General features: G+C 33.3%; 1 protein-coding gene across 1 annotated transcript; it reads left to right on the top strand.

Annotated features, from left to right (window-relative positions):
* Nucleotides 1-2,497: 2,497 nt before the first annotated feature.
* LOC132728802 (cytosolic Fe-S cluster assembly factor narfl-like) lies at nt 2,498-15,046 on the top strand (the record flags this gene model as incomplete). The annotated part of the gene is given in 9 exon segments (XM_060714473.1): nt 2,498-2,590; nt 3,448-3,603; nt 5,419-5,551; nt 6,573-6,707; nt 8,183-8,280; nt 11,256-11,406; nt 12,125-12,197; nt 12,812-12,940; nt 14,358-15,046. Coding segments are annotated over 9 exon segments (1,368 nt in total), but the record flags the coding sequence as incomplete, so codon positions are not given.
* Between the last annotated feature and the right edge of the window lie 1,387 nt (nt 15,047-16,433).

Raw genomic sequence — 16,433 nt, 5'->3', positions numbered from 1 at the left:
CCAAGGTAAAATAAGTATGAAATAATGATATTTTTAAAAGCATATTATGCCTGAGAAACAAATAAAAATTTTGCTGTTTTAGAAAGGGCAAATATTGAATATTATAATGTTTAAATAATGGTTTTAGCGCATTTTAGATGCTTTTTACATGAAGAAAGTAGCACTAAATGTGAAATAATTTGTCATAAAAGTTACATTATGTAAATTAAGTAGTATTTTGACTTATATACTAAAAACTAAATCACTTTAACTGTACTAACTGCAAAAAAGCAACAGAAGAGAGAAATAGTTCCAATAATTGGTTTCAATTAAGTAACTTTTTGGAAACTATAAGAGTTCACAAAAAGTAATCTACAAAGCTTTTGAGCAATAAAAATAAAAGCATTTCAGAGGCATTAAATGGGCCTTTAAGGCATTCTTCATTATCATGATCAAAATAAAAAATCTTACTCCCACAAATAATAAGAATATAATTGCCACCACTGACTGAAAAATTATATTGCTTTAAAACAAACAGAATATTGATTTATTTTGATTCATGATAATTTCTGAATGTTGATCACTATTTTCAAATTATTTTGATTTGATGAAAAAAAATTAATATGTATATAAAAGGGCAGACAAAAAGTCTTTTAATTTGATGTTTTTGATTTGTTAAAAAAACAACAACATGGCACTTTGTGTAGGGGTCGCTTCCAATTGTACTTGTAAATAAAATCAATTATAGAAATTACATTGTATAAATTATAAAATATTTGCTCCGATTTTGAGACAATAAAAAAGAAATTATTTTTAAGTGACTGTCTACCTATCTTTCTTGTGAGCTGATATATAGGCCATCATATCCCTTTTGTCTTATTGGTAGGCTCAGGGTGAGTTACAAGTATTAGGGTTGATGAATGTCCGTTGTCTGTCGTCTGTCCACACTTAAATAATTAACCTTCTAGTATTCACAAAGCCTCATTTTGTCCCGAGACTTAGGATGTTTGTTCAAGTAATTACTCACATGAGTTTAAATATGGGTCATCTCGGATGAAAAACTAGGTTACATGACCCTAAAATAGAAAAAGTATTGTCCATGATGGAGAGACTACTATTTAAGTCCAGATATCCTTAAAATTTTGTCAGAAATGTTGTTTGGTTGTTTGAATATGGGTCATCTAGGGTAAAAAAAATACATGAAATTAAATGTATGTCACAGCCCAAACATGGAAAAAAATTTAGCCCAAATTATATGGGAGCATTATAAAAGGTCACTGTCCAAGGCTGATACCTCTGAAGTGGATTTTGACAGAATTATGGCCCCTTTAGAACATAATTCCTACATTATCCAGTCTCTTGTATTTGTATTATGCACTGAAAATAGTCACGCATGAGGTCCTATCGACAGCTCTTGTTAGCTCGACTATACGAAGTATATGGAGAGCTGTCCTATTCGCCCCGGCGTCGGCGTCCGCGTCCAGATTTTAGATTAAAGTTTTGGTGCAGTAAAATATTTTTCACTATAACTTTGTCATTTCTTAAGGTATTAACTTCAAACTTCAAATATATGTTCCTTATCATCAACCACATCTTATGTGACAAGGTTCATAACTCTAGCACCAATAGTTTCAGATTTATCTCCCCTTGAACTTTGAATTTTCCTTAAAAAATACTATTTTTTACTGTAACTTCTTTATTTCTTAAGGGATCACCCTCATACTTCAAATATATGTACCTATCATCATCCCCATTCTTATGTGACAGGTTCATAACTCTAGCACCAATATTTTCAGATTTATCTCCCCTTGAACTTAGAATTTTCCTTAAAAAATACTATTTTTTACTGTAACTTCTTTATTTCTTAAGGGATCACCCTCATACTTCAAATATATGTACCTTATCATCATCCCCATCTTATGTGACAAGGTTCATAACTCTAGCACCAATATTGCAAGAATTATCTCCCCATCAACTTAGATTTTTTTACAAGAAAAATGTTATTTTTTACTATAACTTTTTTAGTTTTAAAGGTATCTACTTCAAACTTCAAATACTTATTTTTTATCATCAATTACATTTTATGTGACAATGTTCATAACTCTTGAATCAATATTTACAGATTTATCTCTCTTTGAACTTAAGATTTTCTTTAAGAAATATTATAACTTATTTACTTTTTAAGGTATCTACTTCAAACTTCAAATATATATTTCTTATCATAACACACATGTTGTGTGACAAGGTTCATAACTCTAGCGTGACTATTTCTAAAATTATTTCCCCTTGATCTTGGAATTTTTATGTTAACAAATGTTATTTTTTACTATAACTTAATACATTATTATACATAATTGATTTTTCTTTCATAGTTTTGTCCTCCTTACTGCGTCCAGTATTTTATTAGTAGAGCTTGGCTTACAGTCTCCTGTGACAGCTCTTGTTTTGTATACATATAGTTACTATAGTGTATTTATATGAACGCAGAATAAAATTCTTATTTACGTTGTATTTTCAGGAATGTATAAAGCCAGTTAAGATAGACAGGACTGCTGGGAAAGTGGGGAAAATTCGGATAGAAGATGATGGCAGTTACTTTAATGTGTCAGAGGTCAGTATTTATTTTACCTTTGACCTTGACCTAGAGGTCCTGGTGGCCTAGTGGTTAAGGTGTCTGCCTCTCAATTCAGGTATTATGGGTTCGAGCCCTAATCGGGTCATGACTGTTTTTCTTCACATGACACCAGTACTGGTTGGTTTCAGGAAGTGGACTCGAAAGTGATTAATATACCCGTAAGTTGCAAGAACTTGTTTCACAATCTAGCTTAAATATGTTAAAACCAATCTGAAAATGGAAGCCCATCAATTCAGCTGGTTAAGGACGTTAAGTGCAAGGGTCAAGATCACTTATACTAAATATCATAACTTGAAAACTATAAACTGATAAAAAATGGTTTGTGTGAAACTGCTTAGCATTCCTGACTGTAAAAATCATTAGTTCTTAACTGCAGTAAATTTGAATTGGACAATGGACCTTGGATTAGCTAATACACTGTATTGGCTAGCCGAATGAAAATCATTGGTTCTACTCAACATGCTTGCTTGTGCCTTAAGTAATTCACCAAAGGGCACCAGGGAGAGTTCTTCCTCAACCAGAAAAGTGGCCATGTGACCTTTAGCAGGCTGAATTATGAACATATCCATGCACTTTGACAAGGCTTTTAGTCAAAATATATTGACGTGCCAATATTGCCCAGACACAAAATAGCACAATATCTCATCACACAGTACAATTAGTTGGACTAACAAGGCTCTATACTGTTGATAGCTTGATTTATGTATTTTGATATTGAAGTCATAGTAACTTTAAATAGACTGTACCTCTGATCAAAGCAGGTCAAATCCGATACTCAAATTCAGAATATTATATAAATATGCTTCAACTAAATGAAAAGTTCATCTTTACAGGGAGGAAAGGAAACGAAGCTACAGAAAGCACAGATCACATTGAACGATTGCCTGGCATGTAGTGGATGTATAACTTCTGCAGAAAGTGTACTTATAACTCAACAAAGTCAAGATGAGCTGTATAGGATACTGCAAGAAAATAATCAGTTACAGAAGGTAATATTTTTACAGAAGGTTACGTTTTATTAGTGAGACTAAAAGGTGTTGGAGCACCATATTATATACTGTATTCCTGTATATACCGGACAAGGCGCTTGAACGATTAAATACTAAAATTTCGCCTTTTCACCCAACATAATGAGCTTGATGTGACATCATTTGCATTATATACAAACATAGCGTTAAAGTGCGCAAATGTAGGCATTCAAAAGTGTGTCTATAAGCTTATAGCTTCCTACATAATCAAACTAAAATAAAGTCTGTATAAACCAAACCCAATGTCCATTTTACACTTATTGGGCGTCAATGAAAAATGACTCTTTATTTGTAAACAAAAAAATGTGATACTGTATTCGTGTAGCTTCAATACTTAATTAATTGAACATGTTGTTTATATTTGTTTTTTCATTGAGTTTCACACTCATTCAATATCCTCTTATTAGTCCCCTACCGGTTTAACCGGAGGGGACTTTAGGTTTACCCTCCGTCCGTCCGTCTGTCTGTCCGTCTGTCTGTCTGTCAGTCCGTCAGTCCGTCCGTCCACAAAACTGGATCCCGCGATAACGCAAAAAGTACTGAAAATATTTTTATGAAACTTGATATATGGATAGATGGCAGTATGGAGATTATGCACGTCTTTTTTTTTCTTCCTATGTTGAAAATTCTGGTTGCTATGGCAACAAATAGTCTGAAAATATGGCAAATTTAACACATAAACTGGATCCAGTGATAACTCAAAAAGTACTGAAAATATTTTTATGAGACTTGAAATATGGGTAGATGGCAGTCTGGAGATTATGCACATCTTTTTCTTTTCTTCCTATGTTGAAAATTCTGGTTGCTATGGCAACAAATAGCCTGAATTTCAAGATTTCTGATTTAAATTTTTCAGCTTTTTCACTATATGTTCTTTATTTCTTAAGGTGTTTACTTCAAACTTTAAATATAAGTTTCTGGTCATCAACCACATCATATGTGACAAGGTTTATAACTCTAGCACAAAAAATATCAGTATTACCGCCCTTGAACTTAGATTTTTTAGGGGGAAAATGTTGTCTTTTTTAAATAACTTCTTTATTTCCTAATGTATCTACTTCAAACTTCATATATATGTTTCTTATTATCACTCGACATTTTTGAGAAGGTTAAATACTCTAGCAAGACTATTTCCAGAATTATGTCCCCCTTGAACTTAGTTTTTTTTCGAGAAACTGGTATATTCACTTCAACTTCTTCATTCCTTATAGGATTTACTTTAAAATCCCACATCGTAATAATATGACAAGGTTGTATAAACATAATTTCCTTACTAAGCATGGAAACTTAACACATTACTGTGATATAGACAAACTTATTTTATTATGTTTTGTGGTTGATATTTTCAAATACAGACTTCATCCTCAAATTCATTATAAATGGCAATACACAGGAGTGTATGACAATTAAAGAACTTTTTGAGGGACCGGTAGGGGACTACTGTATTGCCCGCAATACTATCAAATGCTTGTTTTATATTAATACCGCCTCCGTGGTCGAGGGGTTAGAGTCAATGACTTCTAATCCAGTTACCTCTTTGGCGTGGGTTCGATCCCCGGGAGATGCTTTGGTAGTTTAGCGTGGAGGAAGGTAGTCTAGTACTGGTGTAACTCTCCAGGAACGATGGTTAGGAAACTACCAGCCTATATGACTGAAATACTGTTGGGGAAAGGCGTAAAATGAAACAAACATTAAATAAACAAACAAGCAAACATTTTATATTGTTAAATTAGAACATAAAAATAAGAGGTTGTAATATTTTGTGTTATAATACAGGATGGCAAGTCAGATGAAGAGAAGATTGTAGTGATATCAGTGTGTCCGCAGGCCCGAGCTTCTCTAGCAGCTAAATATAACCTCAATATGACAGAAGCTACACACAAACTAACAGCATTCTTCAAAAAACTAGGTTAGTGTTATTGTCTTTTATAGGGTTATAACAATATAGTTATGTAAGAACTTAGAGGTCTTGTTAGACTGTAAAAGTCTTAAGAAGATTTAAGGATTGTTAAAGGTCTAAGGTTAATGACTGAGAAACTTACCTTAAGTTGATATGTGTCCCTATGCACCATTTGCTGAAAAAATGCACATAGTGGCACCTTATCTTTAAAGCTATCAGAAAGGGCTTGGGAAGTCAAAAATTGCTTAAAAGTTTTAAGTATTCACTTATTAACTTTACAGCTTTACAGATATGAGTTTTAAAGTAATAAGTTAAAGTTGAATTTAGATCAGTGAGTATGAATGGATTGTAAGATTTTGAATTGGCATAAAGATATAAAAAGTAGGAACAGCCGAAAGCCTTCTTTGTATACATGTAGGACAGAGATGCATAGATGGTTTCAACACTCAGTAAAGGTAGTCCTTACAATGTTGGAATCAAAGCAGCAAAGCTTCTGCCACGTGTATAGAGCCAAGACAGTCTTTAAATCCATGCAGTCTGTCCAGGTTATGAAATTAATGATTGCCATTTGCGCTCTATGCAAATTAAGTAATATAAGTATTACAGCTGCATACCTCCAGATGAGTCGAGATATTTAAATAAAATCAAACCTGACGAAAAATGTACTAAGATCTTAGGAAAAGTAAAAAAGATTCAAGATTTAATAATAATTTACATGTGATATGCGATAAATGATTTCAGTATTAATGACCATCTTTCTACTGCATTACTAATGCAGTAAAGGCTGTTTTGGAATAACTTGACCTCATATTGGTAATTTATGTGGATTGTGAGTGATGTTTGTAATGTGTAAATTGATTCCTATTGGTTACTTCACAATATTCTAATTTTAAATACATTTTCAAAATTTCCATGAAAATTAGCATGAGGTTTTCTGCTTTTATCATATCCAAAAATTCAGATGATTAAAGCTAAAAAGATTATGAAGATCGAAGTGTAGTGGAACAGTTTGAATGTTGTTTTATTTCAGGTGTACATTATGTGCTAGACACTACGTTTGCTCGAGGATTCAGTTTGATAGAGAGTTGTCGAGAATTTGTAAATCGTTATAAAGAATCCGAAGTTACACCAGCAGCATTTCCTATGTTAGCTTCTGCCTGTCCTGGTGAGTTGTTCCTCTTGTTATGCAAAGGATGTTGATTTTTAGCTCACCTGTCACAAAGTGACAGGGTGAGCTTTTGTGATCGCTTTTCGTCCGGCGTCCGTCCGTCCGTAAACTTTTACTTTAAATGACATCTCCTCATAAACCACTAAGCCAATTTCATCCAAACTTCACAGGAATGTTCCTTTGGTGGTCACCTTTAAAAATTGTTCAAAGAATTTAATTCCATGCAGAACTCTGGTTGCCATGGCAACCGAAAGAAAAAACTTTAAATATCTTCTTTTAAAAAACCATAAGAGCTAGAGCTTAGATATTTGGCATGAAACATCTTCTAGTGAGTGTCTACCAAGTTTGTTCAAATAAAAGCCCTGGGGTCAAAATTGGCCCCGCCCCGGGGGGTCATTGATTTTCCCTATATGCATATAGTAAAAACTTAAAAAATCTTCTTTTAAAGAACTCAAAGAGCTATGGCTAAGATATTTAGCATCAAACATGTTCTAATAGGTGTCTACCAAGTTTGTTCAAATAAAAGCCCTGGGGTCAAAATTGGCACCGCCCCGGGGGTCATTGATTTTCATTATATGTGTATAGCAAAAACTTAAAAAATCTTCTTTGAAAAAACCCAAATAGCTAGAGTTAAGATATTAAGCATGAAACATCTTTTAGTGAGTGTCTACAAAGTTTGTTCAAATAAAAGACCTGGGGTCAAAATTGGCCACGCCCCGGGGGTCATTGATTTTCTTTATATGTGTATAGCAAAAACATAAAATCTTCTTTGAAAAAACCCAAATAGCTAGAGTTTAGATATTAAGCATGAAACATCTTCTAGTAAGTGTCTACAAAGTTTGTTTAAATAAAAGCCCTGGGGTCAAAACTGGCCCGGCCCCAGGGGTGTCATTGTTTTTAACTATATGTGTATAGTAAAAACTTTAAAAAAATCTTCTTTTAAAAAGCCCAATGAGCTAGAGCTTAGATGTGTCTACCAAGTTTGTGCAAATAAAAGCCCTTGGGTTAAATTGGCCCTGCAACGTTGGGGGGGGGGGTTGGGGGGGGGGGCTATATACAGGTGAGCGACCTCAGGGCCATCATGGCCCTCTTGTTTAATAATGTGAAGATATTCAACAAGTTTACAGAAGAAATTGTGGTTTCAGACCGTTGTCTACTGTAATTTTGCCTTGATTTATGTAACATTTCATAGGTTTTTCTAAATGTAACCTGTATTTCACAATTGGCATGGATTGATTGTGTATATGAAAATGAATTTCAGCTTTATGATAGCAGTGGCTTATTAACTAAGGTACCAGCCTCTTATCTTATGTGTTTGAGATCTAAGCCAGATTCAAGTCTTTCTTGGGTCATGACCATGTTTTCATGTTCTGGTTATTTCTAAAAAAGTGACTTATATAAGCTGACAGAAGTTGTTTTTTCAATTTGGCTTAAATGTTCAAACTGAATGCTTTTTAACTTGTGTTATTCAGGTTGGATATGTTATGCAGAGAAGACACATGGTTCCTATATACTGCCTTACATCAGTAAAGTAAAGTCACCTCAACAAATTATGGGATCTATTGTGAAGGTACTCATTATTTTATTCAAAATTACAGCTGTTGATCTTTGGCACAATGACAGTTTTGTGTGCAAGATGTCACGGGTTTGATTCCTAACCTGGTTGTACCAAAGATAATTAAAAAGTTGTACAAGTAAATTCAAAGCTTGGTATTCAGGATTTATAGTTTGGTATTTAGGATTTATAGCTTGGTATTCAGGATTTATAGCTTGGTATTTAGGATTTAGGACACAGCTCTGTGTCTCACAAGCCCTGTATCAGTAACATATGACTGAGTCGGATAAAAACTCAATGTGTGTACCATGTGATTTTATAGTCAAGTAGCATTTCAAAGCTGTTTGTTATGTTCACTGAAACAAAGAGACATCCTTACTTATTTAATTGACTCAAATATAACATACCATATAACAGGTTATATATTTACTTGTATAATTAACTCAAACATAAGATACGTATACATGTATTAAGCTATATATTTGCATACAGGAGATTTTTGTGATTTTGTCAGTGATTTAAATTTAGAGGAAATTATTTTAGTTCACATTTCTGTTTTGTTTTGTGTAAGCAATAAGACATCACTCTATTTATCTGATATTAATGATGCTGTGTTGTATACTAGGTTCCAAAAAAAATGTGTGCACTTTTTTTTCGGCCTTTTTTTTTCCATTGCCCATTATGCTTAATGTCCACGTATTTGGTACCAAAATCAAGATCAAACATGTACATTATAATCGTGACTTTAAACTTTAAATTCCGGTGTCATTAGGATACGATTTTGTCTCGAGAATGTACTAGGTCGCCCCCAACGGAAATGACGTTGTGCCCACTGCAAACTGGCAGCTCGATGACGTGCTGTAAGCACTTGTCCCACACAGGGCCTCCTTGGCCGAATGGGTTGCCGGCTTGCCTGAGGCAGTGCAACACTGTCTGTTTGCTGATACCATACTGCCTTGCAGAACTTGTCGCCATTTGAAAACGACGTTGATGGTGCGTCAACGTAATGAACATGTCTGTTCAAGGGTTTGTAACCCTCGGTCTACCGGGTCTAGGGCGATCTGCTACCCAACCTGTTTGCTGGAAACACTGGTGCAACCGAAATATTGTGTTTCTGTGACAACCAAACGCTCTACTGACGTTGGAGACGTTGTCGCCACGAGCAAGCATTGTTAATGCTTGAATTCGCTGATTTTGATTCAGTCTAGGCATGTTCAGTGACAAGCGCTGTGAAATCAAATGTGTTTTTCCCTATGTAGTGGGTATAAGGATTATGTCTATACACAGTTCCTGTGACATGTACCTTCGCCTCGGACTGCACGTGAAAATTATGCTATATTATGTATTGCCATATAAAGCGAAAATTCCGTGCCAGCACAAGATAGATTTTACATTGGATCGATGTATTGTTTACTTAGGACTAACAATGCCAAATTTGCAAAAGAAACATCTGCTAATTTTCTAAATATACAATATGAAAAAGTGCACAATTTCTTTTGGAACCGAGTATATTAACTGTTTTTTTTTAATGATGCTAAGAGCATGTGAATTTATAGAGCGAAAATTGATACTTGTGGAAAATCTGATTTTTAGTCCCCTACCGGTTTACCGGAGGGGACTTTAGGTTGACCCTCCGTCCGTCTGTCCGTCCGTCAGTCCGTCCGTCCGTCCACAAAACTGGATCCCGCGATAACGCAAAAAGTACTGAAAATATTTTAATGAAACTTGATATATGGATAGATGGCAGTATGGAGATTATGCACGTCTTTTTCTTTTCTTCCTATGTTGAAAATTTTGGTTGCTATGGCAACAAATAGACTGAAAATATGGCAAATTTTACACATAACCTGGATCCCGCGATAACGCAAAAAGTACTGAAAATATTTTTATGAAACTTGATAAATGGATAGATGGCAGTATGGAGATTATGCACGTCTTTTTCTTTTCTTCCTATGTTGAAAATTCTGGTTGCTATGGCAACAAATAGACTGAAAATATGGCAAATTTTACACATAACCTAGATCCAGTGATAACACAAAAAGTACTGAAAATATGTTTATGAAACTTGACATATGGGTAGATGGCAGTATGGAAATTATGCACATCCTTTTTTATCTTCCTATGTTGAAAATTCTGGTTGCTATGGCAACAAATAGACTGAATTTCAAGATTTCTGATTCTAGTTTTTAAGTTTTTTCACTATAAGTTCTTTATTTCTTAAGGTATTTTCTTCAAACTTAAAATATAAGTTGCTTGTCATCAACCACATCATATGTGACAAGGTTTACAACTCTAGCACAAAAATTATCAGAATTACCTCCCTTGAACTTAAAATTTTCATGAAAAAAACATTGTTTTTTTTAATAACTTCTTTTTCTGAATGTATCTACTTCAAACTTCATATAAATGGTTCTTATTGTCACTCAACATTTGTGAGTGTTCAATACTCTAGCAAGACTATTTCCAGAATTATGCCCCTTTTGAACTTAGACTTTTTTTGAGAAATTGGTAATTTTTACTCCAACTTCTTCAATCATGATAGGATTTTAAAAAATGTTATATTTTGATAACAGGGATGTTTAAAAATTAACTTTAGAGTGTCCTTCAGTCTGTCTGTCTGTACATAAAAACTGTTTCCTGTGATCACTTTTAAAGAACTTTTTCAACAAATTTACTTAAAATAGGAACCTAAGTGAATGGCCAATGGCCCTTCAGAATGTTGCTTGGGCTCTTACCGGTAGGGGACTTATGGATTGCTTGCAATACTATGATAATTGCTTGTTAATATTAAAATTCAGTATGGGTATATGCTGATTACATACATGAACTGTTTTTCTGTTTATTACAGTTTCCAAAATTAAGAATTACGGATCTCAATTTCAATCCATATTTTGATTCATATCTTTGTTTAGAAATTATCTTCAATGATCAAAGGTCAGCAGTATTTGTTTTATAATATTTTAATTATAAATGTTTTAACCTAATTCCAGGATTATTTTGCAAAGCGTCTGTCAAAGTCCCCAGCCCAGATCTACCATGTCAGTGTGATGCCATGTTTTGATAAAAAATTAGAGGCTTCACGCCCAGATTTCTACAGTGATATTTACAGTACCAGAGATGTGGATTGTGTTATAACATCAGGTTTATATAAATTAGTCAGATCATTACACTTATATTCTTTTAGTTTTTATTACACCAGGAATGTGATCTTTTATAAAATTGAAATAAACATTTATAAGAGCTAAAATGAACATTTTGCAAGCACTTGTTTGCTATATAAAAGTTGCAATGCCGCTCAGGCTATAACTTACACTGTTAAATTTGCAACTGATTTATACTGGGACTTTTAACTTATTTAAAATCTTCATAATTATTCAACCATGTGACCAGTGCAGAGCTAGATCAACAGGCAATCTGTGAGTTTAGATTTTGGTCTGCACTAATTATTAAGTCAATTCTTATTTTGAAAATTTTGGAAAACTGATAGTTTTTGGAAAACTGGATAGTTTTGTCCAGATTAAAAATTGGACGAGTTGTAAGGGCTTATTATCAGCAATTTATTTCCTTATAAAAGTGGTTCCGAATAACGAACCCATTCACAATCACGAAGGGTGTTTCACAATTTTCGGAACGGGTCCAATGGACCCATTAACAATTCTGCAAAAATTCACAATCTACATCAATTAAGGTTACAATTTCGTCTTTTTCCAGAATTTTTTCTTATAACAGTGATTAAAATCTTAATTTGCCATTGTGTTACTGTATTGTAAAGAACTTACACGAATATAATATTCTTTTTATCACAGTAAAAATCACACTTTTAAAAGAAGTTAATTGCATTTTTTTTCTGTTTATTCAGGTGAAGTAGACTTGATGTTGCAAAAGGAAGGTACATTCCTATCTGATATTGAAGATTTTCCTTTAGATACTTTGTAAGTATTTTAAAACTTTTTTGAATTCCTTCATAATTATATTCATTTCCTTTGTCTGATATATAACCAGAATAACATGTTTTAAGCCATATAATCATGGTGCACTTAAGATATTTACATTAATTATGTACTTGGATTCTTCAAGGTTTTCAACCAGTTTTTCCAAACCTTTGCCACTGTATCTGATTAGAATTGTGCTTGAGGAAAAAAAATGGCATCAGTTATCATTCTTTAAAAGACCATCTGCCATACCTTGCTATTTATGTTATTTCTATGTTTATTGGTAATTGGGTTATTTGTCTTTACGCCTTTCACTTACTGTTAGTTTAAACATATTTTACTTCAAACATTTTCACACAAACATATATTAAACACAATCATTAGTTACATGATATACAATGCTGATATAGGATTAGACCCGAAAGCATACAATGCTTATAGAGGTCTTTTTCTAACATAAAATTCATAACTGTAAATTTTGTGGTAAATTTCATGTTCAAATGTTATATCATGTTTGAAATTTTGACCGTATGTCAAAACTTGCCGGAATATGTTACAATACATCAAGAATGTGTAAAATTTAACCAGCTGTACATGAACTTGTGTATTTTCAGGTTTGGGAGTGCATCCATTGTGAGTCATATAGGAGGTGGATCGGGCGGTTATCTGGAACATATTGCTAGGTATGCTGCCCAGGAAATCCTTGGAGTAACAGTGGATAATCTAAAATATAAAACACTCAGGTATAAACTTTATATATTTAATCAAATGTCAATTAAGGACAGGTGTATAAGGTTTTAAATCCCACTTTATTAATGGGTTACAATAAAGCGAAGGGGAAAAAAGCCAATCCTCTATTTATTCTTTATTAATATTTTGCACCATTGACACAAACAGGAGTCAACTCTATTAAATAAGCAAACAAATAGGTTTGTTTACCTGTATCTTTATTGTGAATTATCTGCCCCTAATTTAAGCAAAAAAGTCCAATTCACTGGTAGATAACTCAAAAATGAGGGCAGTGCCCCCCAATTTTTTTCCCTTAAAATGTTTTTATTATTATATTCTAACAACTTGCCAAGTTTAAAATAATTCTCTAGAACAGTTTCAATTTTGCCTATATGTCTGTATGAAAACTCTGGAAAACATCATTAAATTGTAAAAGATTATTGAAAATCTGAGAAACTTAGCACATTCAGTTACAACCAAGCAAAGTGCTTTATTTGTAGGGGAGGGGCTTATGCATATCATTTAGAGAAAATCTATCCTATGATTAAAAGAAAGTTTTAACAAAAATGAACCTGAATCCAGGACCTGTTTTAAATTTCAGCCATGAAGTTTGTCCGAAAGTCATGTGGGTCCTTCAGCCCTGTATTTTGTGTGCTGACCAATAGTGTTTTTATGCCCCAACAATGTGGGAGCATACAGCGTTGCACTTGTCTGTCCGTCAGTCTGTCAGTCCGTCCCGTCCGTACGTCCCGAAATCTTGTGAACGCAACTCCTCTTAAACGGGATGGCAGATTTTGCTTAAACTTACAGGGATGAACAACCTTAATGTGTAGATGGTAGTAAAGGAAGGAATTTTCGCTGCGACCAAATTTAACAGAATTATGGCCCTTTGTTGATTTTTTCACTAGATACTATGTAGAAATTTTGTGAACGCAACTCCTCTTAAACCGGATGGCAGATTTTGCTTAAACTTCCAGGGATGGACAACCTTAATGTGTAGATGGCAGTAAAAGAAGGAATTTTTGCTGCAACCAAATTTTACAGAATTATGGCCCTTTGTTGATTTTTTCATTATATACTTTGTAGAAATTTTGTGAACGCAACTCCTCTTAAACCGGATGGCAGATTTTGCTTAAACTTCCAGGGATTAACAACCTTAATGTGAAGATGGTAGTAAAGGAAGGAATTTTTGCTGTGACCAAATTTAACAGAATTATGGCCCTTTGTTGATATTTAGTTTTCAACTTGTGGCACATGTAGTCCAAAAAATATTTGACCTAGAGTCATAAGATTGACAGAACAGTGGTGTGTGGGGGCATCCGTGTCCTATGGACATTTCTAGTTTACCTATTTAACACAATGGCAAATTTCAAAATAGCATTTTTATCTTATTTCATTGGTAATTCTCTTTTATGATTTTTTTCTTTACAGAAATCAAGATTTTCAAGAAGTTACTATAGAAACAGAAGGCAAACCACCATTTAAAATGGCTCTAGCCTATGGTTTCAGAAACATTCAAAATATTGTGCAAAAAATCAAACGTGGAAAATGTCCATATCATTTTGTTGAAATTATGGCCTGTCCATCAGGCTGTACAAATGGTGGTGGCCAAATTAGACCAGAAGGGGAGATTACTCCCAAAGACAGACTGGTTCAAGTTACAGAACTTTATAACTCAGTACAAACTGTAAATCCATGGACACAGTCTGATGTTCAAAATCTTTATTCTGACTGGTTAGGTGGAACGGACAGTAAAAAGTGTAAACAAATGTTACATACACAATACCATGAGGTGGAAAAGATGACAAATGCATTGGCTATTAAATGGTAGGAGCTTGGAATGATAAATAATTTATTATAACAGGTGCTAGTGTGTCTTTTAAATAATTTTAGATAAACAAATACGTTATGTTGTGAAAAACTTTAGATTACCTGACAAAGGCTTTAAATTAAATAGAGAACAAACATTTGAATAATTCCTGCAGACACTCTGTTGTTGTTTAATGGTAGGATTATGTATCCTTGTGTATTCTAGTGAAGTTTGTGATATTGATGTATATTATTTCGTATAATAAGTGCTGTGATCATGAATAGTGAAAGTAAAGAAATATCAAAAAGAATTGTGTTATGTTATTAACCAATAATGATGCTGTCAATTTTTAGCGCAACTTTTTAAACTCATTTGCTGTAAGATCTGGCTGCCTTTCATTGAAAATATTAAATCTGAAAGCAGTTTAAAGACCAAAACTGGGACAATTTTTCGTTTCAAAGACAATGTCCTAACTTATGACCTCAAAAACAATGTCTTAACTAATGACCTTCAAGACAATGTCCTAACTTATGACCTCAAAGACAATGTCCTAATTTTATGACCTCAAAGATAATGTCCTAACTTATGACCTCAAAGACAATGTCCTAACTTATGACCTTCAAGACAATGTCCTAACTTATGACCTCAAAGACAGTGTCCTAACTTATGACCTCAAAGATAATGTCCTAACTTATGACCTCCAAGATAATGTCCTAACTTATGACCTCCAAGATAATGTCCTAACTTATGACCTCAAAGACAATGTCCTACCTTGTAATTATGATGTCTATGTAATGACTCATAATTTCTGAATAGCAATGCTGATGGGCATTTACACATTGCAATTTTAAAGGTCTGTTATTGTATTTCTTAACTTTTCTCAGGAGAATGAATTTATATATAGTGTACCAACTAAAAATAAAAAATGTTTATTAAGTAAGTCGTAAAGTCTTAATGCTTGGGATACATATCACACTTTCTATGCAACGCTGTACACTGCTTGAATGTTTTGTTGATGTTTTTTTGCCATATTTATTACTATCAAGCACTAATAATAGTCAAGCGTTGCTGTCTTACCGACAGCTCTTGTTTATTTAAATTCTAATGTAAATATATGTTAAATGTCATGAGCATTTTGAATAAAACTGCTTCAAATTTTATCATTTTAATTTGGTATTTGAAAATAAAAGGTTTAAAGAATTACAAAGAATATTAATGATATAAGACTCGGCATAAAACTATATAAACTGTTCTATTAATCAATAAATAACCATTACGTTCTGTTTTTAAAATTTTATGTCAAAAGAATAATTGATCACCATTTTTCTGTTTTATTAATAAAACAAAAACCCACAGAGTGGGGTTACTTAAATAGTATAAAGTGTGTTTTTTTTTACCTTAGTCTAACAAAATGTTATTCATGAGCTTTTCTTCCTTCAACTAGAACTATCGCTGAATGCGATTCATACCCCCACTAATGTCCTTGACAGAAGACGACTTGGAAAGGTGGTTCAGGGAATAACTTAAGTGGCACAAATACATAAAAAGAAATTATCTCTGGTGAAAAAAAAGACTAATTGTACAGGTAATAGTATAAATATATATTATCAAATCATGTTCGAAACAGTTACAAATAACCTTTCATTTTCCCAAAGTACAAAACATTTTATTTATAAGTCAATTTTTGACCTTCAAGT

This window comes from Ruditapes philippinarum, unplaced genomic scaffold (assembly GCF_026571515.1).
Source record: "Ruditapes philippinarum isolate M1 unplaced genomic scaffold, ASM2657151v2 ctg6063_1_1_1_1, whole genome shotgun sequence".
Lineage (NCBI taxonomy): Eukaryota > Metazoa > Mollusca > Bivalvia > Venerida > Veneridae > Ruditapes > Ruditapes philippinarum.
Note: the sequence above shows the minus strand (reverse complement) of the source record. Positions and strands in the feature narration are given on the sequence as shown.